At 45.9% G+C, this 26,962-nt stretch overlaps 1 protein-coding gene across 6 annotated transcripts in view; it reads left to right on the top strand.

The window, feature by feature from the left end:
• The window catches only part of FANCD2 (FA complementation group D2), a 225,425-nt gene that overhangs the window by 169,784 nt on the left and 28,679 nt on the right, over positions 1-26,962 (top strand). For all 6 annotated transcript variants that reach the window (XM_039546174.1, XM_039546175.1, XM_039546177.1 and 3 more), the window contains exons 34-38: positions 2,101-2,228; positions 4,905-5,004; positions 7,108-7,230; positions 22,167-22,260; positions 24,100-24,171. In XM_039546174.1, the coding sequence (XP_039402108.1) occupies positions 2,101-2,228; positions 4,905-5,004; positions 7,108-7,230; positions 22,167-22,260; positions 24,100-24,171 (517 nt within the window). The remainder of the gene's footprint in view (positions 1-2,100; positions 2,229-4,904; positions 5,005-7,107; positions 7,231-22,166; positions 22,261-24,099; positions 24,172-26,962) is intronic.

Raw genomic sequence — 26,962 nt, 5'->3', positions numbered from 1 at the left:
AATCCATACATGAGCCCTACTGTCCATTTCACGTGGTTAGGGTCGTGCTCAGACACCAAAATCCCTTCTTCTTAAGATAAATTTCTCCCTCCATGTTTCCCAAGAGGCTATGCTTCCTTCGTTCTGTCCAAAACCACACCATCCAACAAAAAAGACATGGCCAACCTTACATGTCAGAAGAACGTTAAAATCTATCTAAAGCTTACAGAATCCTCAAGAAGATCAGGCTCTCTATTCATGTCTTTCCATCTAAAATGCCTCCATTGCTAGGTAGACTAGACTATGTATTATGGAAGCCTACAAATCATCAAAGGTTCCTGTTCAATAAAGGGATCAAGGTGCACTCCATGAGATCCTTAGCATCCTCATTAGCATCCATGACATACCAGGGCACAGTCCAGACTAATGAGTAGTTGTGTCACCACTGCCCTGTAACATGGGATGCCCTTTGCAATGTCTTGCTGCTGTAGCCTCCAACCTGGACTGCTCACAAACAGCCTCCCCCATGTAAGTCACTCCCAGCCATGTCTGTGTGCTGCAGCCAGCCAGCCACAACTTGGCCCTTACCAGCCTGAGTTATGCTGCAGGGTGACCCCAACACACCCCCAGACCCAGATCTTTCCCCAGAAGTTTATGGTATGCAGACGCTCCATGAAACACACTGGATTGGAGAAAACAGTAAAACAAGTTTATTAAATACAGAGAGAGAGATTTTAAGTGAGTATAAGTAACGAGTCACAAATGGTTACCCCCACCCCCCCAAAAAAAGAAAATGTTTACTAATGCTTAACTTAACAAACCATATTAGATCCAAGCAAAGTTTTTTACCATGCACGCTAGCAGATACTGACCAAACTCTCAGGACCCACTCCCAGAGTCCAATGGATGTTTTCCTTTGTTGTCTTAGGGGCAATGCCAGAGACAGGGGGAGAGAGAGAAGGGTCTCTTGGGGGTGTCTGCCCCTTCTTTTTATAGTCCTATCCCCATTTGAGAAACATTTCCAACTGGGAGCAAGGTGACAGGCAGTCTGGTGAAGAAAGGAAACTTCATGTTGTTTCTTTGCTAAGATGTAGATTTTTGTCCCTGCTCCCTTCCTTGCCAAAGAATGGAGCTAGCTTGTGGGGGCTTGGAACCAGGATGGACCGGCAGCCCCCCCATCATCTCCCCTAAGTTCCCTGTGCGGCAGTTGCCCAGCAGGCTATCAATTGCTAGGCAGTTCAGCTGTCCCTCCCCCACCGCCACGTGCTGCTCCTGTCCTCTGCCTTGGAGCTGCTCCCGGGAGCCTCCTGCTTGCTGTGCAATGAGGGGAAGAGTGGTGCTAATGTCAGAGGGTCTCCCTCCCCCCTGTTCCTGCCTTCCGCTCCTTTACCACATCTCCACAGAGCGGGGGGTACACACGACAGGGCTCAGGACAGAGGATAGCTTGCTGGCAGCAGCTGCTGTCTCAGCTTGCTGATCTACTTAAAAAGGCAGTGTACTTAGAGTGGGATCAGCATTCTTAAAGGGGCAATGTGTGTCTCTCACACATACATGGTGTGTGTGTCTGTCTCTCTCTGCCATGCTGTCTCCCCTCCCTCCATTCATGCTGCCTTGTAGAGTTTGAGGGCTCAGCTGAGTGGTAGTTCATCTGCCTTTAGCAGTAAGGCATTCCCTGGGAAATATCCCACCATCTTCCACTCTCTAACTTCAACACCTCAACCAAGCTTCACAATCATCATTGCTGTGTACAGTATTAAATTGTTTGTTTAAAACGTATACTGTGTGTGTGTGTGTGTGTGTGTGTGTGTGTGTATCTATCTAGTCTTTCATCTGGCAAAAAAAAATTCCCTGGACACCCCCCCCCCCCGTACATTAATTCTTATGGTGAAATTGGATTTTCTTAACAGTGGTTTGCTTAAAGTAGCATTTTTCAGGAACATAACTACAACGTTAAGCGAGGAGTTACTGTATTGAGGCATCTGGTGCTGATCACCATTGAAGATAGGATGCCTGGCTAGCAGGATCTCAGGGTCTGATCTGGGCTGGCACTTCCTCTCTTTCTGTCTATATATGTGACATATCTGCAATGTCTTCATCCCTTTTCTTTCCTGTCACCCACAGCGAGAGTTTTCACTACTTGCTGAATTTCCAGCACAGCATTCCCAATTTCCAGTGTGCACTCACCCTCACTCATCTCCTGATTGTCATTGCTGAAAAACCTGTGGCCAGCTGGAAAAAAGATAAAATAGGTAATGTATGCAGAACCTCCTTTCCTGGACAGGTTCTCATGCCGTCCTTTATCTGTAATGCTTTGGCTTGTCACCAGGCAGTCTAGAAAACTCACTAACATGAATAATGCTAAATGTATTGGAAACTCTTTACCACCTGCTTTGTTATATGTCAGTCACACAAGAAAACAGAGTACAGCTCCATTAGGTTTTTTTTTTTTCTTAATCATTCTTCAGTCAGGAGAAATGAAGGCTCAAAGGCAAGATGTCTGAGAAGAAGCATTTAACAAGTTTAACTTAAGCCTGTTCTACACACCGTTTTAGTCCTGACTGAACTATTGTGGTTAGGTGGGTAATTTTGCTGATAAAAGCAAATTGGTACAATCACTAGTGTTGGCACAATTGTACAAGCACTATAAAGGTGCTTGTAACAGTATAGCTTATTCACATAAATTAATGAAAATAAACTATAGTGGTTTAACTGCATCCCAATTAGGGGACTATTCTACTTTAACTATTTCTGTTCCTAACACTATACAGTAAAGTGATAGAAAAACTATAGACAAGCCCTAATAAAGCAAGAGGAGCAGCTCTTGCAAGCTGATTAGAGTTCACTTGCTAATGGGGACAGCAGCCACATGGGCTGAGAAATCTTCTTCCAAGGAATATGAAAGGAAGCTTTCTGGCCTTCATTTCCCATGTTCACCAGATGTTGCTAAAGCTAAAAGTGCAAGTTTGCAGGCTCCTCTCTCAGCTGTAAAGTGTTGCATTCTAGCAGTGTCTTGGATCCACAAAACTATTCAGAATTGTACCTAGTTACATCCTTTCCCTGGGATGAAGTAGGGGTGAACTGTCTGCCCTAGGTAGTGTTACAAACTGCCCTGCCCCCAGAGCAATTCAGTCAAGTTTGAGAGAGACCCAGCGGGTTTTAACAAGTTATTGAAAATAACAATAGGCCCTAACTATATGATCCTAGGCTACGATACTGCAAGTAAGTAAAATCTCACTCCCTGGTGGGTGGTCCAGCCAGGCGTACCAGCTGCAGTCAGATGAATCTGTTACTTTGTCTAGAGCAGGGGTAGGCAACCTATGGGACGCATGCCGAAGGCGGCACACGAGCTGATTTTCAGTGGCACTCACACTGCCCGGTCCCTGGCCACCGGTCTCGGGGGCTCTGCATTTTAATTTAATTTAATTTAAAATGAAGCTTCTTAAACATCTTAAAACCTTATTTACTTTACATGCAACAATAGTTTAGTTATATATTATAGACTTATAGAAAGAGACCTTCTAAAAATGTTAAAATGTATTACTGGCATACAAAACCTTAAATTAGAGTAAATAAATGAAGACTTGGCACAGCACTTCTGAAAGGTTGCCGACCCCTGGTCTAGAGTATGTCACCAGTGCACTACACACCACACAGAGAAGCTCTTAACACACTCATATATACTGTGGGCTACGCATGCGCCCTGTGACAGGCACATACCCAGAATGTCCAGATGTGCCCTTACTGCTGGAAAATGTGAACACATACTAAAAGATAAACATTAAAAACAAGAAAGGGTAAAGGTGGCTCATGCCGGAGACACGGGAGCATCTCAGGGTGTGGCCTGTGTCTGGGCTCTGTCGTCCCCTAATGAAAAATTTACTCTTACCTGATCATTTCCTTTCTTTATGTCAGAGAAGCAGATGCAGCCTTTGGAGAAAGACAATTATTTCTGATTACAAAACTCTAAACTGTAAATTTGCCAGTTCAAATTAACATTAAAAGGTTGTGTCCAAAGGGAAAATTCACCTGTCACTGGTAAACTAAGATTTGAGTTAATACTTGTATGTCAGCATTGGAAAACCTCATTTTTGGTTTCGCAGAGGGGTGGCACTTAGCCCCAGCAGCAGGGAAAAGCTGGTCTCTAGCTCCACAAACCAGAGGGAGGAAAGGAAACCTGTTGTAGCATTGTCAGACATGAATGGACAAAGAGAGAGTGACTCTGATAAGAATAGCATCATAGAATTTCAGGGTTGGAAGAGACCTCACGAGGTCATCTAGTCCAACCCCCTGCTCAAAGCAGGACCAATTCCCAGACAGATATTTGTCCTGATCCCTAAATGGTCCCCTCAAGGATTGAACTCACAACCCTGAGTTTAGCAGGCCAATGCTCAAACCACTGAACTATCCCTCCCCCCAAATTGTCTGAAGCACAATTGTGGTGGGCAGCAAAGGAATTAAAAAGAACAAACAAATTTTCAGACTTTGTGGGCAAAAATGAAAAAACTAAAATCATTGTCAAGGTACAGAAAAAAGGACAAGGTGCCCCATCACGTGAACCTGTGATAAGTAATGAAGAGCAAAAACAGATGATGCTGTATTATCACAGGAAGCAGGAGGAACTCAAGAAATTAGAAGAATCGCTGTGTCAGGCCAAGAGCTCACTAGACTTGTGTATAAATCTCATTAGTGTGGTAATGATCTCTAAGGAATATGCCTTTCCCAACTCCCTCAGCTTTAGCACTTTGGGAGGCACCTGTATGGAGAACATAGGATCTGCTTGAAGTGGAATTACATTGTAATTAGCCAGAAGCATTTGGCTATCCTGCATTTGTATGAGGGAGAAGAAAATTGTCTTCGATGTTTGTATTCTCAGTGAGACAAAACACATCCAGGTCCCTCCTCAACTTATTGCTTATCTTTGACAGCTTCACTTGCTAAACAGTTCCTCTGCCAGTCATGGATGCAGCCCAGTGGCATGCGAGAGAAGGGTAGCCAGTTCAGTGATGCGCTGCACACTCTGCTCTGGTAAGCATTCTTTGCTTCTGTGCAGTAACTTGGTTTCTGAGAGCAAAATCTCTTCATAAACAGTTTTACTCTCAATGTCTGTTCAGATATTCTGGCTAGATCAAACCAAGGCGTTCTTTTAGAGCAGGGTAGGCAAACTACAGCCCGTGGGCTGGATCCAGCCCATCAGGGCTTTGGATCTGGCCCACGGGATTGCCACCCCTGTGGCGCTGTAGGCCCCGCGTCATTCCCGGAAGCGGCCAGCACCAGGTCCCTGCGGCCCCTGGCGGAGAGAGTGAGCAGAGGGCTCCACGTGCTGCCCTCGCCTGCAGGCAACACCTCCCGCAGCTCCGATTGGCCGGGAACGGGGAACCAATGTGAGCTTCGAGGGAGGTACCCATAGGCGAGGGCAGCACGTGGAGCCCTCTTTCCTCCCCCTCCTGCAGGGACGTGGTGCTGGCGGCTTCTGGGAACGGCGCGGGGCCAGGGCAGGCAGGGAGCCTGCCCTGTCCCTGGTGTGCTCCACTGCCACCCTGGAGCCGCTCTAGGTAAGCGGTGCTGGGCTGGAGCCCGCATCCCAACCCCCTCCTGCACCTGGCACCCCAACCCCCTGCCCTGAGCCCCCTGCTGTACGCTGCCTGCACCCCAACCATCTGCTGCACCCCGCATCCTTCCTGCACCCCACCCCCCTGCCGCACCCTTCCTGCCCTGCCCTGCCCCAACCCCCTGCCCTGAGCCCTCTCCTGCACCTCGCACCCCTCCTGTATCCCGACCTCCTGCCCTGAGACCCTTTCATACACCCTTCAACCCTCCTCTGCCCCAACCCCTTGCCCTAAGCCCCTTCCTGCACATCGCACTCCCTCCCATATCCCGCACTCCCTCCTGCACCCCAACCTGCTCCAGCCATACATTCATGGCCCTGCATGCAATTTCCCCACCCAGATGTGGCCCTCAGCTGCAAAGTTTGCCCACCCTTGTTTTAGAGTATCCAGTGTGAAACATGCTGAAATGCTTTTCCAGGAAGCCTTGTCAGGCCTGAGGGGACAGGAAAGAATATAAACAGTTCTTGAAAAACAGATTGGAACAGTTTTCATAACATTGTCTCCCCCCCTCCCCCGCAAAGGCAAATAAGGTAGGAAGCAAACAGTAATCCTACAGCATGTGCAAACTGTGTCTGGAGACTGATGTTTGTGCAACTGCTTATTGGAAAATGCAGTTTCAAAAGCAGCCATCTTAAAATCTTTTACTTTCAAAAGGATGTTAATCAATATCATCAAAGCTTTCTCAAGGTGTCTGTGAAACTGGACCTACAAATCTGAAAGTATGAAGAATTTTATTTTTAATTAGTAGGGGATCAAAAGCAGCCTTATATTGATACCACGGTTGCAACCTTAACTATGGAGAGGCATCCACCTCTCTGCATTAAACCATACACCTGCAGAGCCAGGCCTAGAACTCTGTACCTATAGTTCCAGAAACACAGGCCTCTACCACTTGAGTTAAAGGAAGAACTTTTTTAGACCTCAGCTATAGAAAGACCCCCAAGCCTTGTTTTTTCTACACTGAATTTGTCAGTACAGTCCAACACACATACACATGCATGTGTGTGCATGTGTATATATTCATTCTGCAGTCTAAATGGGCCGTAGTGTAGTGTCTGATTCTGCTTCTATTAAAGACAATGGTAAAAAGCTCTAATTGAGATCAGTGGGAGCAGGACTGACCCAAAACTAACCACAGCAAATAGTTGTTAATATTTTTGCTTACTTGCAACCTATTTCTTCAGGTGTAGCTGCCATGTCAGTTTAAGGAATTCTAACTCTCTGGAAGGTGGTGGCAGGGGAGGCTATAACTAGCCATTGATGAGCTAGGGAGAAAGGTACAGGTTCAAGTCAATGATTTTCAATGAAATGTAACTCAGGGACAGTTTGATGAATTTTCCTCAGACTTTACAGGAACATTCTCCTCTGCAATCAGAATAAATCTTGCAATCTTCAGGCCTAACCAGTTTTCTATGCCAAAGTTACAAGGTAGAGGGAGGTCAGGAATGGGCTTTGTAATGGAAGCTACTGTCCTGCCCCTGCGTAACATGTACTGACTTGCTGTCCTGATGTTTGGGTTCAGTGTATATATGGAGCACACAGACAACATCTTGAAAGCTGTGGAAGACATCTCCAGTGTTGGGGTCCCAGAGCTGATTAATTCTGCTAATGATGGATATTCTTCTACTTACCCCACGCTGACCAGGTAATAACGTCAACAAAGACCTTGAATCTCATGTGCTGCACAATAGCAATCACTGGCTTCCGACATTCAAATATCTTATTGTTTGATCTGTCTTGTTTTATGTTAAGGTTTCACGCTAGTAATGTTGATACATCTGGGAACTGCTAGGCATTTTCTTAGCAGTGCACATTAAATCTGTACAAAGTCAGCTTTAGCCAGTGACAAAATTCCACCAGGCTTCGGAGCAGGGTTAAGTTTATTATCCCTGAACCAATGCTAATAGATGAACATACAGCAATCAATCTTTGGGTGCTGATGGCCAGTCTGGAAGGTTGTGGTGGTGTACGGTTGTGATAGTTCTCAGGGTGCCTAAGGCTGAGTCACCTTGTTACCTTCTGCCTCCAGTGAGAGGGAGACTTGCTTGTGCTTCACTGGGAGTCAGCTCCCTGACGTCTCCAGTCTGTCAGCCACCTAGACAATGGCCTCTGGGTTATGCCAGCCCCTGCTTTGCCTTGCAGGTAACAATAGATGCACCCCCAGTCCCCGAGCCTCTTTGATGAGTTTCCCTGTTATGATCAGCCCTCTATTGACTGAACATTCACAGAAATAACAGGTCTGCTGTCCCCAAGGGAACTGTGTATACACCAGTTTGAACGGTTCAACTCAGGATCAGCTCCTTATACAAAACCACAGCACTGAGATATTTATAGTGAAAACAATCATAACTTTATTATCCAAGAGCATACTTCCAGTATAGATACATAAGACCTGAGATAGTAGTGATACATAATTTTACAATGCTACTCACAATTGTGTGAGACTGGCTTTCCTTTGATACCTTACATGACATTTTTTGATGAACCAGGATATACATACCAGAATCAGGATATACTTGTAACCAGTGCCATCCCAATATCAAAGGAAGGGATTCTACTCCACATATTTCCTGATACCCCAAAAGAATGGGGGATGGAGACCAATTCTTGATCTACACCAACTAAATGTATTAATCTGAAAATCAAAATTCTGCATCATCACACTGGCATCAATAATCCCCTCTCTGGAATAGGGCATATGGTTTGTGGCTCTTGACATGTAAGATGCTTATGGTCACTGTTAGAGAGCTTATTCCTTCACTCTCACCCTTCCCTGGTCCTTCTCGCATGAACAGAGAGCAACAATACCCGAAGTCCGAAGGTGCAAACAATTCGATGTTTATTGGGGTGAACTTCCAGCAAGCTTAAATTCAAGTTCCTTTTCCTTATTTTCGAATCTCAACTTACTTCCTGTTTGCCCCTAATTTATATAGTAATATTTTCAGCTATACCTTAACCAATCATTCTACTAAAATTTACCTAACCAATCCTAACGTATTGTAACATGATTAGCTAACCAATTATATCCCACCACCTTAATTAGTTTACACCTAGCAAAATTAATTATACAGCAGTCAGAAACAATCACAGAACCAGACAGAGACCATGCAAATAAACATACAAAACAATACAGAAGTGAGGATTGCACAACTACATCTATACAGACATAAGTGTTCTCCAGCTGTGTCTATTGATAAGTGAGTTCTTACCAGACAGAAAACTATCACACTACATTTCTAGGCTCTTTCCTTTCTCTTGAGCTGATAGATCGAATCACCTTCCTAACAGCCCCAGATTGCCTTATTTTAATATGTCTAGTTTGGAATGTGAGGACATGACCATACATTTCCCAGTTTATGGCTGCTAAAGAACCAGGCCTCAGACTCTCACAGTAAGAGAAGGCCGCTACACAGACAGTGATTTTTTATTCTTTCTTTTATACCTCTATAACTAGCTAAGTGATAAAAATACACCTAAATTCTTAAAGTATAGGCCTTTGCAGACAGGCCTGAATATCTATATCCTAACAGTCACATAGACATTTATCTATCTTGCAGACGGTTCCTCATTGGGCAAGGCCACTAACAACTCACAGTCCTCCCATTCGGACTAGCTACAGCACCCAGGGTCTTTACAAAAGTCCTTTCAGTGGTGGTGGCTTGGGATGAAAAGAAATGGCTTACTGACTTTCCATATGACGACTGGCTCCTGACAGGCAGATCCAGCAAAGAAGTCCAGTCAGTGACCCTATTCCGTCTACTATCTTCCCCGGGAATCTGTGTCAACAACGAGAAGTCCACTTTGATCCCCCACAAGGTCCATAGTCTTAATAGGAGCAATCCTTCATTCCACTACAGCAAGAGCCTATCTTTCCATGAAGAGATTGCATGCCATGAGTGACCTTGGACCATATGAGGAAAGATTAGAGGCTAGGACTCTTCAGCCTGGAAAAGAGGAGACTAAGCGGGGGGATATGATAGAGGTATATAAAATGATGAGTGATGTGGAGAAAGTGGATAAGGAAAAGTTATTTACTTATTCCCATAATACAAGAACTAGGGGTCACCAAATGAAATGAATAGGCAGCAGGTTTAAAACAAACAAAAGGAAGTTCTTCTTCATGCAGCGCACAGTCAACTTGTGGAACTCCTTACCTGAGGAGGTTGTGAAGGCTAGGACTATAACAGGGTTTAAAAAAGAACTGGATAAATTCATGGTGGTTAAGTCCATAAATGGCTATTAGCCACGATGGGTAAGGAATGGTGTCCCTAGCCTCTGTTTGTCAGAGGATGGAGATGGATGGCAGGAGAGAGATCACTTGATCATTGCCTGTTAGGTTCACTCCCTCTGGGGCACCTGGCATTGGCCACTGTCGGTAGACAGATACTGGGCTAGATGGACCTTTGGTCTGACCCAGTACGGCCGTTCTTATGTTCTTATGAGTGATCACGTCCCTCGATCTGCTGGCAATGCCCCTACTTATACAGCCCAAAATGCTGTTAGCATTCTTGGCAACAAGGGCACACTGTCAACTCATATCCAGCTTCTCGTCCACTGTAACCCCTAGGTCCTTTTCTGCAGAACTGCTGCTTAGCCACTCAGTCCCTAGTCTGTAGCAGTGCATGGGAATCTTCCATCCTAAGTGCAGGACTCTGCACTTGTCCTTGTTGAACCTCATCAGATTTCTTTTGGCTCAATCCTCTAATTTGTCTAGGTTCCTCTGCATCCTATCCCTACCCTCCAGAGTATCTACCATTCCCAGTTTAGTGTCATCTGCAAACTTGCTGAGGGTGCAGTCCACGCCATCCTCCAGATCATTAATGAAGATATTGAACAAAACCGGCCCCAGGACCGACCGTTGGGGCACTCCGCTTGAAACCGGCTGCCAACTAGACATGGAGCCATTGATCACTACCCATTGAGCCCGATGATCTAGCCAGCGTCAACGAGAAGGGTTGGTGAAATAAGTACTCTGATGGCCTACCCTCCCTACAACATTTTCTCCAAAGACAAGGTTACTATGCAACCCCACCCCAAATTCCTCCCCAAGGTGGTGTCTACCTTCCACCTTAACCAGCCAATACACTTACCAGTATTCTATCCCAAGCCTCATACAACCCAGAGGGAAGCGGGCATTACATACCCTCGATTTCCAACAGGCTCTTGCATTCTATCTTGACAGAACTAAGCCATTTCGTAAATCCCCTAGGCTATTTGTTTCTACTACTGAGAGATCAAAGGGTGATGCTATCTCTAAGCAACGACTCTCCAAGTGGATCTCAGACTGCATCAGATCCTGCTACCAGACCCAGAATGTTCAACCACTAGAGAGTGTCAGAACTCATTCTACTCGAGCAATGTCAACATCAGTTTCCTTCCTCCACAACATACCTATTACAGAGATATGCAAGGTGGCCACATGGACATCTGATCACACATTCGCCAAACATGCTATCACATGGGATACCACGGCAGACGCCATAGTGGGCCATACGGTACTGTCTACCGCTATTACTGCCGCAACTCCAAAATCTCACCAACCATAGTAGGTACTGCTTCACAATAACCTGGAGTGGAGCACCCACAGGGACCACACTCGAAGAAGAAGAGAAAGTTACTCACCTTGCAGTAACTGAGGTTCTTTGAGATGTGTGTCCCTATGTGTGCTCCACTACCCACCCTCCTCCCCTCTACTTTGGAGTTCCTTCCTTGGTAGTCCATCGATCCGATGATGACAAATCTGAGCAAATCATCTATTGTTGGTCTCATGGCTTGCCCTCTGATGGCTATACAAGCTGGTTCTAGAGGTGCACATTTGGCTGCAGATGGTGCATGGGAAGTTTGCAGTCAGTGGGTTGTGCGCTGCTGATGCTTTGTGACGTCGTTCGCGTGCCTCTTGTAGATGCCGGCAGCGGTCTTTCTCAAAGGCGATGCAGGTATTTCTGACTGTTGCACGCCCACTGTGTTCTGTCGCTGGCGGCGTCCTCAAGATCCCTGGGTTTGATACTGCTGTACTGCAGATTGGCTTTGATGGTGTCCTTGTAACGTTTTCGTGGACGACCTATATGCCGAATGCCCTGGGAGAGCTCACCGTAGAGAAGCTGGCGGGGGATTCTCTTGGCATCCATGCAGCTGACGTGACCAGTCCAACGTAGCTGTGACTTCATGATCATCATTTCGATGCTTGTCATCTGGGCTCTCTCGAGGACCTCAAGATTGGGCACTTTGTCTTGCCAGAGGATCTTCATGATGTTGCGGAGGCAACGCATGTGGAATGCTTCGAGCTGCTTGATGTGACGCCTATATAGTGTCCATATTTCACACCCGTACAAAAGAGTGTGATGAAAGAACAGCAGCTCTGTACACAAGCAGTTTTGTTGACATCCGGATGTTGTGGTGGTTTAAAACTTTGACACGCAGATAGCCAAATGCCTGGCTTGCTTTGGATATTCGTGCATTGATCTCATTATCCAGTGATCCATCACTGGATATGACACTACCCAGGTATATAAAGTTCTCCACTACTTTAAGCTGAGTACCATCAATGGAGATACTTGGGACAGAAGCATTTGATCCAGGTACAGGTTGATGGAGAACTTCTGTCTTTCCGAGGTTGATAGTCCGAAGAGTTGCGAGGCCTCGGCAAACATGTTGACAATGTGCTGAAGATCATTTTCAGTGTGAGCCATGAGGGCACAGTTGTCGGCAAAGAGTGCCTCAAGAAGGAGTTTCTGCACTGTCTTAGTCTTTGCATTCAGGCGACAGAGGTCAAAAAGTGAACCATCGTGCCGGTATTTCAAATATATACCTCGATCCAGATCTTTCATTGCATGGTAGAGGACGCATGCAAAGAACAGGTTAAATAAGACAGGAGCGAGAACACATCCTTGTTTCATGCTGTTGGTGATGTTGAAGGGGGCAGATGTGGCTCCATCAGACAATACTTCACCTGTCATGCTGTCATGAAAAAGGCGTATAATCTGGACAAATTTTCTTGGGCAGCGAAGGCATGTTAGAATAGTCCAAAGGGCTTCCCTGTTGATGGTATCAAACACCTTTGTCAGATCTATGAAGACAGCATACAGGTGCATGTTCTGTTCACTGCACTTCTCTTGTATTTGTCTGACAGCAAACACCATGTCGACTCTGCTCCGGCCAGGTCGAAAACCACATTGACTTTCAGGTAGATTTGCCTCGGAAATACTGGCTATTAGGCAGTTCAAGATGATGCGGGCGATGATTTTCCCTCCAACGGAGAGGAGGGATATGCCTCTATAATTTCCATATTCTGCTTTGCTGCCTTTGTTCTTGAAAAGCGAGACAATAGTAGCGTCGCGGAGGTCCTGTGGTATGTTTTCATCCTCCCAGATGCTGATGATCACGCTGTGTAACGCTGCCGTGGTATCCCATGTGATTAGTAACTATTTTGGAGTACTAATCAGACAACTCCATGGTAGAGAAGGAACTGAGGGGGATGTGGGACGTGTGCATTCAGGCAGACCCTAACGATGCTGCGAGACAGCAGTTGAGGGCATGTGTCCCAACCAGGCAGTGCTACCGAAGATCTCCAATCAACGGCGCCAGGACGCACCATCATCTGGAGTGGAGCACCCACAGGGACACTCGTCTGGAAGAACCTCAGTTACTACAAGGCGAGTAACTTTCTCTTACTTACCCTGTAGGTGCTCCACTACCCACCCTCCTCCCCTCTACTTCGGAGTTCTAATTTAGTCCTTTGTGGTAGAGAAGGAACTGGGGAGCGCGGGCCCACAGTGCTAGTTAATCACTGCAGCAGGTGTGAGACTGGGAGAGCGCACCCACAAGGATTTACATCTCAAAGAACCTCAGTTACTGCACAAAGTCTCATCTCTTCGGACCTCAGGGGGTTCTCGATGAGGTCCTTCATTCTCCATCACAGTTGGTAGTGTGACAAAGCTCCAAGCCTGTATTGGTGGGTCCCGTGCTTCCTGGCAGATACAGTGGCCTCAGAAGCTCGCTAAGGCCCTCAGTATGACCTCCCTTTCCCAGTATGGCGGCAAAAGTTACAGCTTATTGAGCTATTTTCATCACAGGCTGATATGGGAGGTGGGAAGGTGGAATACCCACAGTCTCTATTGCTCCTTAGAGCTCCGTAGGCACCGTTTGATCTCCTGCCTGGACCAAAGTCTGTTTTCCCCTTTCAAAGGGATCTCTGTAGATCATATGGGGGGAAGGGAGGAACCTGGGCCCGCCCTCTACTCCGGGTTCCAGCCCAGGGACCCTAATGATAGCAGCTGTTAGCAGCTTCCCTCCTCCACTGATGCTGCTTTGATTCCCTGGGCCAGTTCCCTGTGGTCCCCTTTTCCAAGCTTCACCCTTACCTCAGGGTTCAGTAATGCTTCCTCTCCTTCAGCTCCTTTCACCTGGGCTCCTCTCGAGAGAACTGGAAAGGAGAGCTTTTAAAGCAGTATAAGTGGGACCTTAATTGGTTCCAGCTGTCTCCATTAGCCTAACAGCCTTAACTGACCCTTTATCAGTTAATTGAGGTCAGGTGCCAGCATTAGCCTAATGACCTTAACTGGTTAAATTGGCGTCAGGTGTCTTGATTGGCCTGGAGAAGCCCTTGTTTGGCTATCCAGGGAACAGGGACCTGCTCATTCTGAGGCTGATATACCTGCCCTCCACTACCCTCTTATATCCTTCTGGTCTGAGTCCGTCACAGTAGGTGTACCATGGGGCTTCGGGGTAGAACCAGATAAACCATTGTGTTGGGGGCCATCTTCGTGGCCCAGTTCTGGGAGGGTTGTGGATTGCGGTCGGGTTTTCCCACGGTCAGGAGGGCCTTGGCGGCTAAGAAGTCCTTCATGAGGCCGACGGCCACCTTCAGGGTGGTGAGCTGGTGCCACAGGACACAGCTCAGGGTGGGAGGATGTGTATGAATTGTTCGACCGCCACCTGCTTGGCGAGTTCGGTGTCTGTGTGCCGATTTGGTTGGAGCCATCGCCAGCAGACATCCATAAGCTCCTGGGCTATGATGCCAGGTTGCGCCCCCGGCAGATATGTCTTTCCCCAAAATCTATGCTGACAGTTTTTGGAGGGTGATGTCCAGAGCGTCCAAGATAGTGATCTTGACTGCTGTATAGTCACGGGCTTCCTCATAAGGAAGACTCTGATAGGCAGCCTGGGCAGCTCCTGTCAGATATGGGGCCAAGAGCATGTCCCATTGTTCCAGGGCCCACCCAGCTGCCAAGGCAACTCTCTCAAAAGTAATCAAAAACTCTTCAGAGTCATCTCCCGGACCCATTTTTGTGAAGTGTAGTGGCAGCATGGGGGCCGCCGGGGCTGCTGCTCCTCCAGGGCCGGGAGAGTTGGGTGGCAGGGCGGACAGTTGTTGAAAACATTGCCTCTGCTGGTCCTGCTGCTGGGCCCCCAACTTCCGGAGCAGCTGCTGCTGCTGGGTCCCCAGCTTCTGAAGTAGTTGCTGCTATTGCTGTTGGATTTTGGCCCCCATTTAATCAATTGCTTGAGCTCTATGGCTGCACTCGGGCGGTTTGTTGTCTAAGCACAAGGGCAGTCCCCCCCCTCTGTTTCAGGGGGCGGGTGATGCCCGAATTCTCCACCATTTGTAAGGCGGTCATGGCTCTCTACCCATCCGTCAAGGAGTGAGGCCATGCCCCCTAGCTACAGTGACCCATATTTAGTTTAATCTGAGCTGAGGTTCCTGGAATTCTTAGCCCTGAAAAAAATAACTGTTTTTCAAAAAGTTCCTAGCCTGTTTTTCCCCCTGCAGAGCTAGAGATCAAACTATTGCTGTGATGTGAGTGAAAATGGTCTCAGTCTGTCGGTGTTTACCCAGGGTAGCGCATGGCATCCACTAAATCTTTGGGGGACCCGAATTGTGAATGGCATTTAAGACCATGTTCACTTCTTCCCTTGCCGATCTGGAAGGATTACAATGTGCTTGCACTAGGGCTGTCAAGCAATTAAAAAAATTAATCGCAATTAATTACAGAATTAATCACGCTGTTAAACAATAATAGAATACCATTTATTTAAATATGTTTTGATTTCTACATTTTCAAGTATATTGATTTTAGTTACAACACAGAACACAAAGTATACCATGCTCACTTAATATTTATTTATTATTACACATATTTGCACTATAAAAAACAAATAGTATTTTTCAATGCACCTCATACAAGTCCTGTATAATTATGTACAAAAAAAAATGCATTCAAAAATAAAACAATGTAAAACTTTAGAGCCTACAAGTCCACTCAGTCCTACTGCAGCCAATTACTCCTACTGCAGCCACAAACAAATTTGGTTACAATTTGCAGGAGATATAATGGTGCCTGCTTCTTGTGTACAGTGTCAACTGAAAGTGAGAACAGGCGTTCGCATGGCACTGTTGTAGCTGGGGTCACAAGATACTTATGAGCCAGATGTGCTAATGATTCATATGTCCCTTCATCTTCAACCACCATTCCAGGGGACATTCCATGCTGATGACAGGTTCTGCTCGATAACGATCAAAAGCGGAGCGGACCGATGCATGCTCATTTTCATCATCTGCCGCCAGCAGAAGGTTGATTTGCTTTTTTGGTGGTTTGGGTTCTGTAGTTTCCACATTGGAGTGTTGCTCTTTTAAGACTTCTGAAAGCATGCTCCACATCTCGTCCCTCTCAGATTTTGGAAGGCACTTCAGATTCTTAAACCTTGAGTTGAGTGCTGTAGCTATCTTTAGAAATCTCACGTTGGTACCTTCTTTGCATTTTGTTAAATATACTGTGAAAGTGTTCTTAAAAGTGGAGGACAGACTACAGTTAGTAGTTCTGCAATTTCACATTTGAGTTCCTTCAGAACTCTTGGGTGAATACCATCTAGTCCTGGTGACTTATTGCTGTTTAATTTATCAATTTGTGCCAAAACCTCCTCTAATGATACCTCAATCTGAGACAGTTCCTCAGATCTGTCCCCTAAAAAGAATGGCTCAGGTTTGGGAATCTCCCTCACATCTTTTACTTTGATTCTTTTACTTTGTTGTTTAGCCACTGTGGCTCTTTTTTGGTTCTCTTACCATGTTTTTTAATTTGAGGTATACATTTAAGTTGAGCCTCTATTATAGTGTCTTTAAAAAGTTTCCACGCAACTTGGAGAGATTTCACTTTTGGCACTGTACCCTTTAATTTCTGTTTAACTAACCTCATTTTTGTATAGTTCCCCTTTTTGAAATTAAATGGTACAGTGTTGGGCCACTGTGGTGTTTTTCATGCCACAGGAATATTAAATTTAATTATATTATGATCACTATTACCAAGCAGTCCAGCTATGGTCACCTCTTGGACCAGATCCTGTGCTCCACTTAGGACTAAATCAAGAATTGCCTCTCCTCTGGTGGGTTGCAGGACCAGCTTCTCCAAGAAGCAGTCATTTAAGGTGTCAAGAAACTTTCTCTCTGCATCCCATCCTGAGGTGACATGTACCCAGTGTGACAGGTTGGATCACAGAAACCCTCTTGGGAGCTGCCACCTGATGTGCCAAGACTACTTCTACCCCTGCTTTCCCTGCCAGCTCAAGACTCTAGCACCCTGTCTTGCTGAGCCACCCGTCTGCTCCAACAGAGATCCAAGGTCTGAATTACTTACCCCAAAGCTGCAGGTTTACCTGAAAGCAGCTAACAGAAGTGTTCTTGTCTTTATCACTCAGATGCCCAACTCCCAATGGGGTCTAAATCCAAATAAATCCGTTTTACCCTGTATAAAGCTTATACAGAGTAAACTCATAAACTGTTAGCCCTCTATAACACTGATAGAGAGATATGCACAGTTGTTTGCTCCCCCAGGTATTAATACATACTCTGAGTTAACTAATAAGTAAAAAGTGATTTTATTAAATACAGAAAGTAGGATTTAAGTGGTTCCAAGTAGTAACAGACAGAACAAAGTAAGTCACCAAGCAAAATAAAATAATAATAATAAAATGCGCAAATCTAGGTCTAATCAAACTGTTACTCACCAGTTCCAGAATGCTCCCTTTTACAGGCTAATCTCCTTTTAGCCTGGGTCCAGCAATCACTCACACCCCTTGCAGTCATTGTCCTTTGTTCCAATTTCTTTCAGGTATCCGGGGGGAGGGGGAGAGAGGCTCTTTCTTTAGCCAGCTGAAGACAAAATGGAGGGGTCTCCCAGGGGTTTAAATAGACTTTCTCTTGTGGGTGGAGACTCCCTCCTCACTCCTATGCAAAGTCCAGCTCCAAGATGGAGTTTGAGTTTACATGCTACCTTGAATGTCCTCAAGTAGACTGCTTATGTGGATTGGAGCATTCCAAGATCCATTGTCCTTTAAGTGTTTCTTGATTAGGTACTTAATTTCAATATTCCTTTCTCCAGGAACTGACCAAATGCTCTACTGAGGTTATTTAGAAATCAAGCCAGTACCCAGACAACATTCATAACATTCATAACGTCGAATACAAAAATGATACATGCATGCAAATAGGATTAATACATTCAGTAGATCGGGGTAGGCAACCTATGGCACGTGTGCCGAAAGCGGCACGCGAGCTGATTTTCAGTGGCACTCACACTGCCTGGGTCCTGGCCACCGGTCCGGAGGGCTCTGCATTTTAATTTAGTTTTAAATGAAGCTTCTTAAACATTTTAAAAACCTTATTTACTTTACATACAACAATAGTTTAGTTATATATTATAGACTTCTAGAAAGAGACCTTCTAAAAACGTTAAAATGTATTACTGGCATGCGAAACCGTAAATTAGAGTGAATAAATGAAGACTCGGCACACCACTTCTGAAAGATTGCCTACCCCTGCAGTAGATCATAACCTTTACGGAGATATGTTACATGGCATATGTAGCATAAAACACATTCTAAGCATATTTCCATAGAGCCTTATGGGAGATACCGTCACACCCAGTCAATATGGGGATAATTGAAATCACCCATTATTATTATTGAGTTTTTTATTTTAATAGCCTTTCTAATCTCCCTAAGCATTTCACAGTCACTATCACCATCCTGGTCAGATGGTCGGTAATATATCCCTACTGCTATATTCTTCTTATTAGAGCATTGAATTTCTATCCATAGAGAGTCTATGGTACAGTTTGATTCATTTATGATTTTTACTTCATTTGATTCTGCACTCTTTCACATATAATGCCACTCCCCCACCAGCACAACCTGTTCTGTCCTTCTGATATATTTTGTACCCTGGCATTACCGTATCCCATTGATTATCCTCATTCCACCAAGTTTCTGTGATGCCTATTATATTAATTTCCTCATTTAATACAAGGCCCTGTAGTTCACGCATTTTATTATTTAGACTTCTAGCATTGGTATATAAGCACTATAAAAACTTGTCTCTTTTTAGCTGTCTGCCATTGCACGATGTAATTGAATGGGACTCTTTTTTATTTGACTGTTTCTGATCAGACCCTGCCTGTATTTTATCATTTTCCATCCTCTGGTCCTCACTAGGACATAGAGATTCTCTATTAATAGATCTTCCCCTAAGGGATGTCTGAACCATGTGCTCCTCCGCACCTGTCGGCTTTCCCCCAGCCCTTAGTTTAAAAACTGCTCTACGACCTTTTTAATGTTAAGTACCAGCAATCTGGTTCCATTTTGGTTTAGGTGGAACCCATCCTTCCTGTATAGCCTCCCCCTTTCCCAAAAGTTTCCCCAGTTCCTAATAAATCTAAACCTTTCCTCTTTACACCATCGTCTCATTCAGGTATTGAGACCCCGCAGTTCTGCCTGTCTAACTGGCCCTGCGCGTGGAACTGGGAGCATTTCAGAGAATGCTACCATGGAGGTCCTGGACTTCAATCTCTTACCTAACAGCCTAAATTTGGCCTCCAGGATCTCTCCTATCCTTCCCTATGTCATTGGTACCTACATGTACCACTATCATATGCCTACTAAGGAATCTATTTGTCAAAAACATTTCCTGAATCTTTTTTGTCTGTATTGTTACAGACATATGTGCTGACAAGTATTTTGAAATAAATGACCAAAAATAATTGAAACTGGTGTGATTATATTGTGTTATTTTGACAAACAAAATATGCAGAATTTTGCAGAATTTTAAAATGTGCGCAGAATTTTTTATTTTTTGTTGCAGAATTTTTAAATTTTTGACACAGAATTCCCCCAGGAGTACTACTATGCAGCATTGCATTATAGAATTGTGTACATTATATAATTAGCAGGGCACGGGGTTTCATTACAAAGACTGTTGTCAGTAATAAGCTGAGGTACCAGAACAGTCTATGCATTTATTATCTGCATGTACTCCAGGTAAAGTGAGTGTGGTCAGTGTCAAGTGTAGCTGTCCTTAATGGTAGATGCAGTGTTTTTGTAGCTGTGTTGATCCCAGGATGTTAGAGAGACAAGGTGGATAAGGTAATACCTTTTATTTCACAGAAGTTGGTCCAATAAAAGATATTACCTCACACACTTTGTCTCTCTGAATGGTGGAGGCAGTATTTAGTTCTGCTTGGTAGAGGTGTGTTTGGGAGATCTGTGGATTAGTTTGAGGTGTGTGATGGAGCTGTCTTTGTGATATGATTAGATGTATGTTTTTCATCCTTTAATGCGTGTGAGGAAAGGGAAAAGGTGCATGTGGTATGCCACATATCTATGGAGAATTTGTGTACACTATGTCCATAGCTGGGCATGAGGCTTTCAATAGAACAGGTACAGTCAGCAGTAAGGTGGAATATGACAGGATTCCAACAGTTTAATGATAGTTTAGTGATGATGTATGTAGAGATGGTATCTTGTGAGCAAATGTAAGGGAATTTTAAGAAGTTGTGAAGTGGTTCTTAAATCTGTACATGTTATATTCTTTCTGGGGACTACGGTAAGTTCGAGTCTATGCTTTTTTGTCCTTTAATAGTGTAAGATGGAATCCAGTGGGTACGAGTGAATGGGTGGTAAAAGGAGGTGAACTGTGAGCTTGGAAGAATAAAGGTATGTGTGTTCATAGATTCCAAGGCCAGAAGGTACCATGGTGATCATCTAGTCTGACCTGTATAACACAGACCAGAGAACTTCCCAAAATAATTCCTAGAGCAGATCTTCTAGAAAAAACAGCCAATCTAGATTTAAAAATTGTGAAGTCACCCCTTAACCTTATCTTTATTATGCTAAATAGATTGATCTCCTTGAGTCTCTCAGTATAACGATGTTTTCTAATCCTTTAATGCTTCCTGTGGTTCTTCTCCTCTCCAATTTATCAACATTCTTCTTGAATGGTGGGCAACAGAACTTAATACATTATTCCATCATCGTTCGTACCAGTGCCAAATAACCTTTTGGCAATAGCATCACACTGGGAGGTCATGCTCAGCTGATTATCCACCAGGCCCCCCAAATCTTTTTCAGAGCCACTGCTTCCCAGGGTAGAGTTCCCCGTTCTGTAAGTACAGCCTACATTCTTTGTTCCTAGATGTATACATTTACATTTTGCTATATTAAAACACATATTGTTTTCTTTTGCTGAGCTTACCAAGTGATCCAGATCACTCTGTGTCAGTGGCCTGTACTCGTCATTATTTACCACTCCCCCAATTTTTGTGTCATCTGCAAACTTGGTCAGTAATGATTTTACGTTTTTTTCAAAGTTATAAATAAAAGTGTTAAATAGAGAAGGGCCAAGAACCAATCTCTGCAGGACCCAGCTAGAAAAACACCTGTTTGGTGATTATTCTCCACTTACAATTAGATTTTGAGACACATCAGTTCGGCAGCTTTTAATCCATTTAATATGTGCCATGTTAATTTTATATATTTTTAGGTTTTTAATCAAAATATCATATGGTACCAACTCAGTGCCTTACAGAAGTCTAAGGATATTACATCAGCACTATTACCTTAAACTTAAAATTACCAAAAAATATTTCAAATTAGTTTGACAGGATCTATCCCATACCAGCTGCTCCATTATTGGGCCTGGGATCAATGTGAGACTTACTGGCCTGGGTCATCTCATTGACCCTTTTCAAACATTGGCACAATATTAGCTTTCTTCCAGTCTTCCAGTGTTCTTATTGAAAATGAACATTAATGAGGTATATTAGGACGCAGCTGAACAAGGGCAGAGTTAAGGTTGAATGGACAACTTTAGCTCTGCATTTCTTGGTTTTCAGAAGTTTAAGTTTTGCTCTGCTCACCATTCTGCAGGGGGACGACGTGCCAAGCAGCCATAACGCTGCATTAATGTATTTTGCCATTGAATGTAAATATTTGTCCTGGTGGGTCTTATGCCAGGCCTTGCTTCCATCTTATTTAGTTGTTTAGATGCTAAACAGATTATAAACACTGCCAACTTTCAGTTGGGTAAAGTTGTTAAGAACTTTTAGCAGTACTCAGGACTCAGACCTGTTCTGGATGAGTTGCAGTGGTTCAGTGCACCTAAGTGACTACCCCACTGCTGTTGCGTAACAAATAGTTTGCCCAATCCTGCTGGCCTCTTGAGTTTTCAGACTACTCAGGAGATAAGCACCCCAGCCAGAGCACAAACAGCTGCCCATCAATCTTTAATGGGCTCTTGTTTTTTTTTCTCTCCAGGCAGACATTTCCAGTTTTCTTCCAAGTGATGATGGCTCAGCTGGAGAATTCAGTGAGAAGCATTTCTGCTGGGAAACCATCAGACTCAAGTGAGGTAGGCCAGCAAATGCATCTGAGATCTCCAGCAGGGATTTACAAAACCCAAGCCAGGAAACTGCAGGAAAATGCTACAGTAGTAGCAGCTTAATAATAATGTGCTGGCAGGCAGCCAAAACGCTGACACCCAAAATAAGCTTTTGAGTATGGCAGTCTGCCAAACTGCCCATTAGCTAGCTGGCACCCTGGCCAAATTCCCCATTAATCCAGCAACAAAGAATGTAGGCCATACTTACAGGGTAGGGGACTATATACTGGGAAGCAGTGACTCTGAAAAGAATTTAGGGGTTGTGGTGGATAAGCAGTTGAACATGAGGTCCGCTGTGAGCTAATGTAATCCTAGGATGCAGAAATAGGGGAATTGTGAGTAGGAGTTTTCGGGAAGGAATTTTCCTCCAGGGTAGATTGGCAGTGGCCCTGGAGGTTTTTCGCCTTCCTCCGCAGCATGGGGCAGGGGTCGCTTGCTGGACGATTACCTGCTACTTGAAGTCTTTAAACCAGGATTTGGGGACTGCAACAGCTGAGTCAAGGGAGAGAATTATTTCAAGAGTGGGTGGGTCAGCTTTTGTGGCCTGCATTTTGCGGGAGGTCAGACTAGATGATCATAATGGTCCCTTCTGATCTTAAGTTCTATGATTCTATGAGTAGAGAGGTTATTTTACCTTTCTTTTTGTTATTGGTGCAAACCATTGCTGGAATACTGCATCCAGTTCTGCTACCTACAGTTCAATAATGTTGTTGATAAATTGGAGAGGATTCAGAGAAGAGTCACAAGAATGATTAAAGGGTTAGAAAACCTGCCTTATTGTGGTAGATTCAAGGAGCTCAATATATTTAGCGTAACAAAGAGAAGGCTAAGGGGTAACTGCATTACAATCCATAAGTATGTACACGGGGAAACAAATATTTAATAATGGGCTCTGCAATCAGTCAGGGAAAGATATAACACAATCCAATGGCTGGAAGTTGAAACTAGACAAATTCAGATTTGAAATAAGGCATACATTTTTAAGTGAGAGTAATTAACCATGGAACTTATATAATAATTATTAAATCTAGATTGACTGTTTTTCTGAAATATCTGCTCTAGGAATTATTTTGGGGCAGTTCTCTGGTCTGTATTATACAGGAGGTCAGACTGGATAATCACAGTGTCCCTTCTGGCCTCGGAATCTTTGAAAACATGCATTGCCAGAAAACAGGATTAAACTTAGTAAAATTAAGTGGAATAGGTAGGCCCTGCACCCACCTAGCAGTAAGAAGGAATTATTGAATAGGGAGTATCTGTTCTGATCAAGCACCGGTAGGTGGATTGTACATGATTAATTCCCAGTGATTTTATGGGCAGAGCTTGCTTCTTTCCAGACATTGTTTTCTGTGTTTTCATGGGCAACAAACTTAACTAGCAGTTCTAGCAAATGGCGTGAGGGAGGGTTTTGTTTTGTGTCTGAATGGCCACGTGGCTGAATGTGTGACTGTGGACTCTGCTCGTGAGCGGGAAAGTGCTTTCTCTCCAGCTGTTTCCAGGGTGAATGGAAAGATACATTTATCATATGGAGAGAGTATAAATCTGGCAGGTGATGAAAGGTGGAATTGCTACTGAATGATTTTGACTTTCACAGGTAAATGTTTGTGGAGTCTTTTAAGATGTAGGATCTCAAACACTGTGTTTCTTTCCCCTTTGCACAGCAGTGATGCCTTGGGCTCTGGCAGGATCTGGGCTTTTTACCATCTCTCTGCAGGCACAGTGGGTACTGTAGTAGCACCCAGTAATATGAAGGGAAATGCAATGACTGTGTAGATAATGGGACTGGATTACTGTGTTGTCACTCCCCAGGTACAGCTAGAGAAGCTGCTGCACTGGAACATGGCTGTGCGGGATTTCCATATTCTTGTTAACTTGGTCAAGGTAAGCACATTCATCTTTCCTTCCTTTCACCTTCCCAGCAGAGTCCCACCCATCCATGCCTGAGCATGCAAGGAACATGGGTGGCAAGTTTGTAAAAATTTTGGTGGGGCCCAGAACCCGCCCCCAACTCCGCCCCCCCAACTCCGCCCCCACCTGCCTAAGGCTCTGGGAGGGGGCTCGGCGCGGGAGGTCTGGGGTGCAGATCCTGGGCTGGGGATTAGGGTGCAGGAAGGGTGCTGGGTGCAGGCTCTGGGCTGGGGCAGGGGGTGGGTGTGCAGGAGGTGAAGGGTGCAGGCTTTGGGATGGAGTTTGGGGTTGGGAAGGGGTGTGTGGGAAGGGGGAGGGAGTTTGGGGATAGGAGGGAGTGCAGGGTGAGGACTGTGGGGCTGAGGATGAGGGGTACATGATGCAGGAGGGGGCTCAGGGCTAGGGAAGAGGGTTGGGCTGTGGGTGAGGGCTGTGGATGAGGGGTTCATGATGTGGGGGCGCTCAGGGCTGGGGCAGAGGATTAGGGTGCGGGGGGATGAGGGGTTCATGATGTGGGGGCGCTCAGGGCTGGGGCAGAGGATTAGGGTGTGGGGGGATGAGGGCTCTGGCTGGGGCTGAGGATTAGGGTGCAGGGGGATGAGGGCTCTGGCAGGGGCTGAGGATTAGGGAGCAGGGGGATGAGGTGTTAATGATGTGTGTGTGCTCAGTGCTGGGGCTGAGGATTAGGTGCGGGGGAATGAGGGCTCTGGCTGGGGCTGAGGGTTTGGGGTTGGAGAGGCTCAGGGTAAGGGCAGCCTGCCTTGCCAGTACTGGCGGAGGGCAGGCACTAGGACCCTGCGGCAGCAGACAGCAAATCTGCTGGGAGCCCTCGGGGCAGCAGCACGCTGCTGCGTTCTGTCAGGCAGGGACGCAACACAACGTGGCGGAGGGGGGGGAACACGCGGAGGGGGGGTGGCAGGCGGGGGCTGGGACCTGCTCCAGGCAGGGTCGCGGCGGCGGGGAGAGACCTGCGGTGGCTGGGGCCGATCCAGGCAGGACCGGGAGGGGAGGGGGGGCGGGAAGAGACCCAGCTCCAACTATTGCTGGAGCAGGGCGCCCAGCCCTGAATATTGGTGGGGCCCGAGCCCCACACAAATATATAACCTGCCGCCCATGGCAAGGAAAACAATGTGACTTACACTATGTTGGAGAAGTGGTCTGTGATCATATAATCAGAGCCAACTGCAATGTGTATTTATGGGGTGGCACATTCAACCTTCACTTTGGGACGTCCTCACTCTTGTAGCCTTAGCATTCGAGTAGCATAGTTTTTTGTATGGACAAATAATACAGACAAAGGCAGGAGGAAGCAGAGAGGCCCTGGAGGACAGGAACAGAGGAATTATCCAACTGTATCAGACTCTTTGTCCAGTTAGTGCAGTCTCCTATCTCGAACAGAGGCCAGTGCCAGCTGCTTCAGAGGCAGATCCAGAAACCTGCAGTAGGCAATTCTAGGATAACCTGACCCCAGGGACACTTCCTGCTAATTGTCACAGTTCAGGAGAATTGCACCTGTATTCCTCCTCCGTGGTCCAGCAAGGGCAATCATTTTTAGGCTCCTGGCTCCTCAACTGTCACCTTTCTTGAGCTGAGACCCACATCTCTCTCCATCCTGACTGGGGCTTTTCAGGCTGCACAGATCCCTGCCTACACTGTGAATTCGTCAGCAAACCAGACTGCCTAAACTGGACAGATCTGCACTTTGCTTTCTCCTCAGAGGCTATAAACAGTGTAATTGCCCGCAGTTATAAGTTACTACCCAGTTCTTTCTAAACAAGCAAATTTATTCTTAAAGTGAAAGTATTAGAGAGAAAACAAAAGCCTTCCAATCCTGTGACACTTTCTTAGAGTGTCCACTGTGAAGATCACTGTGCTAACCCCCTATTTCAGTGAGAGAAACAGGGCCGCCCGGGGGGGGGGGCAAGAGGGGCAATTTGCCCCAGGCCCCGAGCCCCACAGGAGCCCCCACCAGAGTTTTTCGGGGCCCCTGGAGCGGGGTCCTTCACTCGCTCCGGGGGGCCCGGAAAACTCTTGCGGGGCCGGGTGCAGGAGCTTCTTCTGCTCCCGGTCTTTGCCGGCGGGGGGTCCTTCTGCTCCGGGGCGGAAGGACCCCCCACTGGCGAATTACCGGCGAAGAGGGAGCGGGACTCGCCGCCGAACTACAGCCCGGTCTTCGGCGGTAATTCGGCGGCGGGGGGGCCCTTCCGTTCCGGGACCCGCCGCCGAAGTGCCCCGAAGCCCCGTGGCGGGGGCCCCCCTCCGCCGAAGACCGGGCGCTGCACTTCGGCGGCGGGGGGGCCCCGCCGCGGGTCTTCGGGGCACTTCGGCAGCGGGTCCCGGAACGGAAGGGCCCCCCGCCGCCGAAGACCCCGGGCCCCCGGAATCCTCTGGGCGGCCCTGGAGAGAGAGACTTGCTGGTGTGCCAGTTCACCACCCAGATAACTCCTCAGGACTTTGCCAGCCCTCACTTTGCCTTATACTAACACTCTGTAGTATCCAACCCCAGTCACTGGACACTCACAGTAATTACCAGGTAAGTTGTCCCCAAACAGACAGTGAACACATAGCTAGAAGGTTACAATTCAGGATCAGGTCCTTTATAGCAACAGAGCAATGTAATCAATCTATGGTGAAAACAAATATAAATTTATTAACAAAGAACAGATTCAAATAAGTATTAAGAATAATGGAAACAGAAATGGTTATAAATAAAATAAGAGAATGACATGCTTTCTGGAGACTAAAACTTATCAAGTTACAACCT

The sequence above is a fragment of the Mauremys reevesii genome, linkage group 7 (genome assembly GCF_016161935.1).
Source record: "Mauremys reevesii isolate NIE-2019 linkage group 7, ASM1616193v1, whole genome shotgun sequence".
Classification (NCBI taxonomy): Eukaryota; Metazoa; Chordata; order Testudines; family Geoemydidae; genus Mauremys; species Mauremys reevesii.
This window is presented reverse-complemented; position numbering and strand designations above follow the sequence as displayed.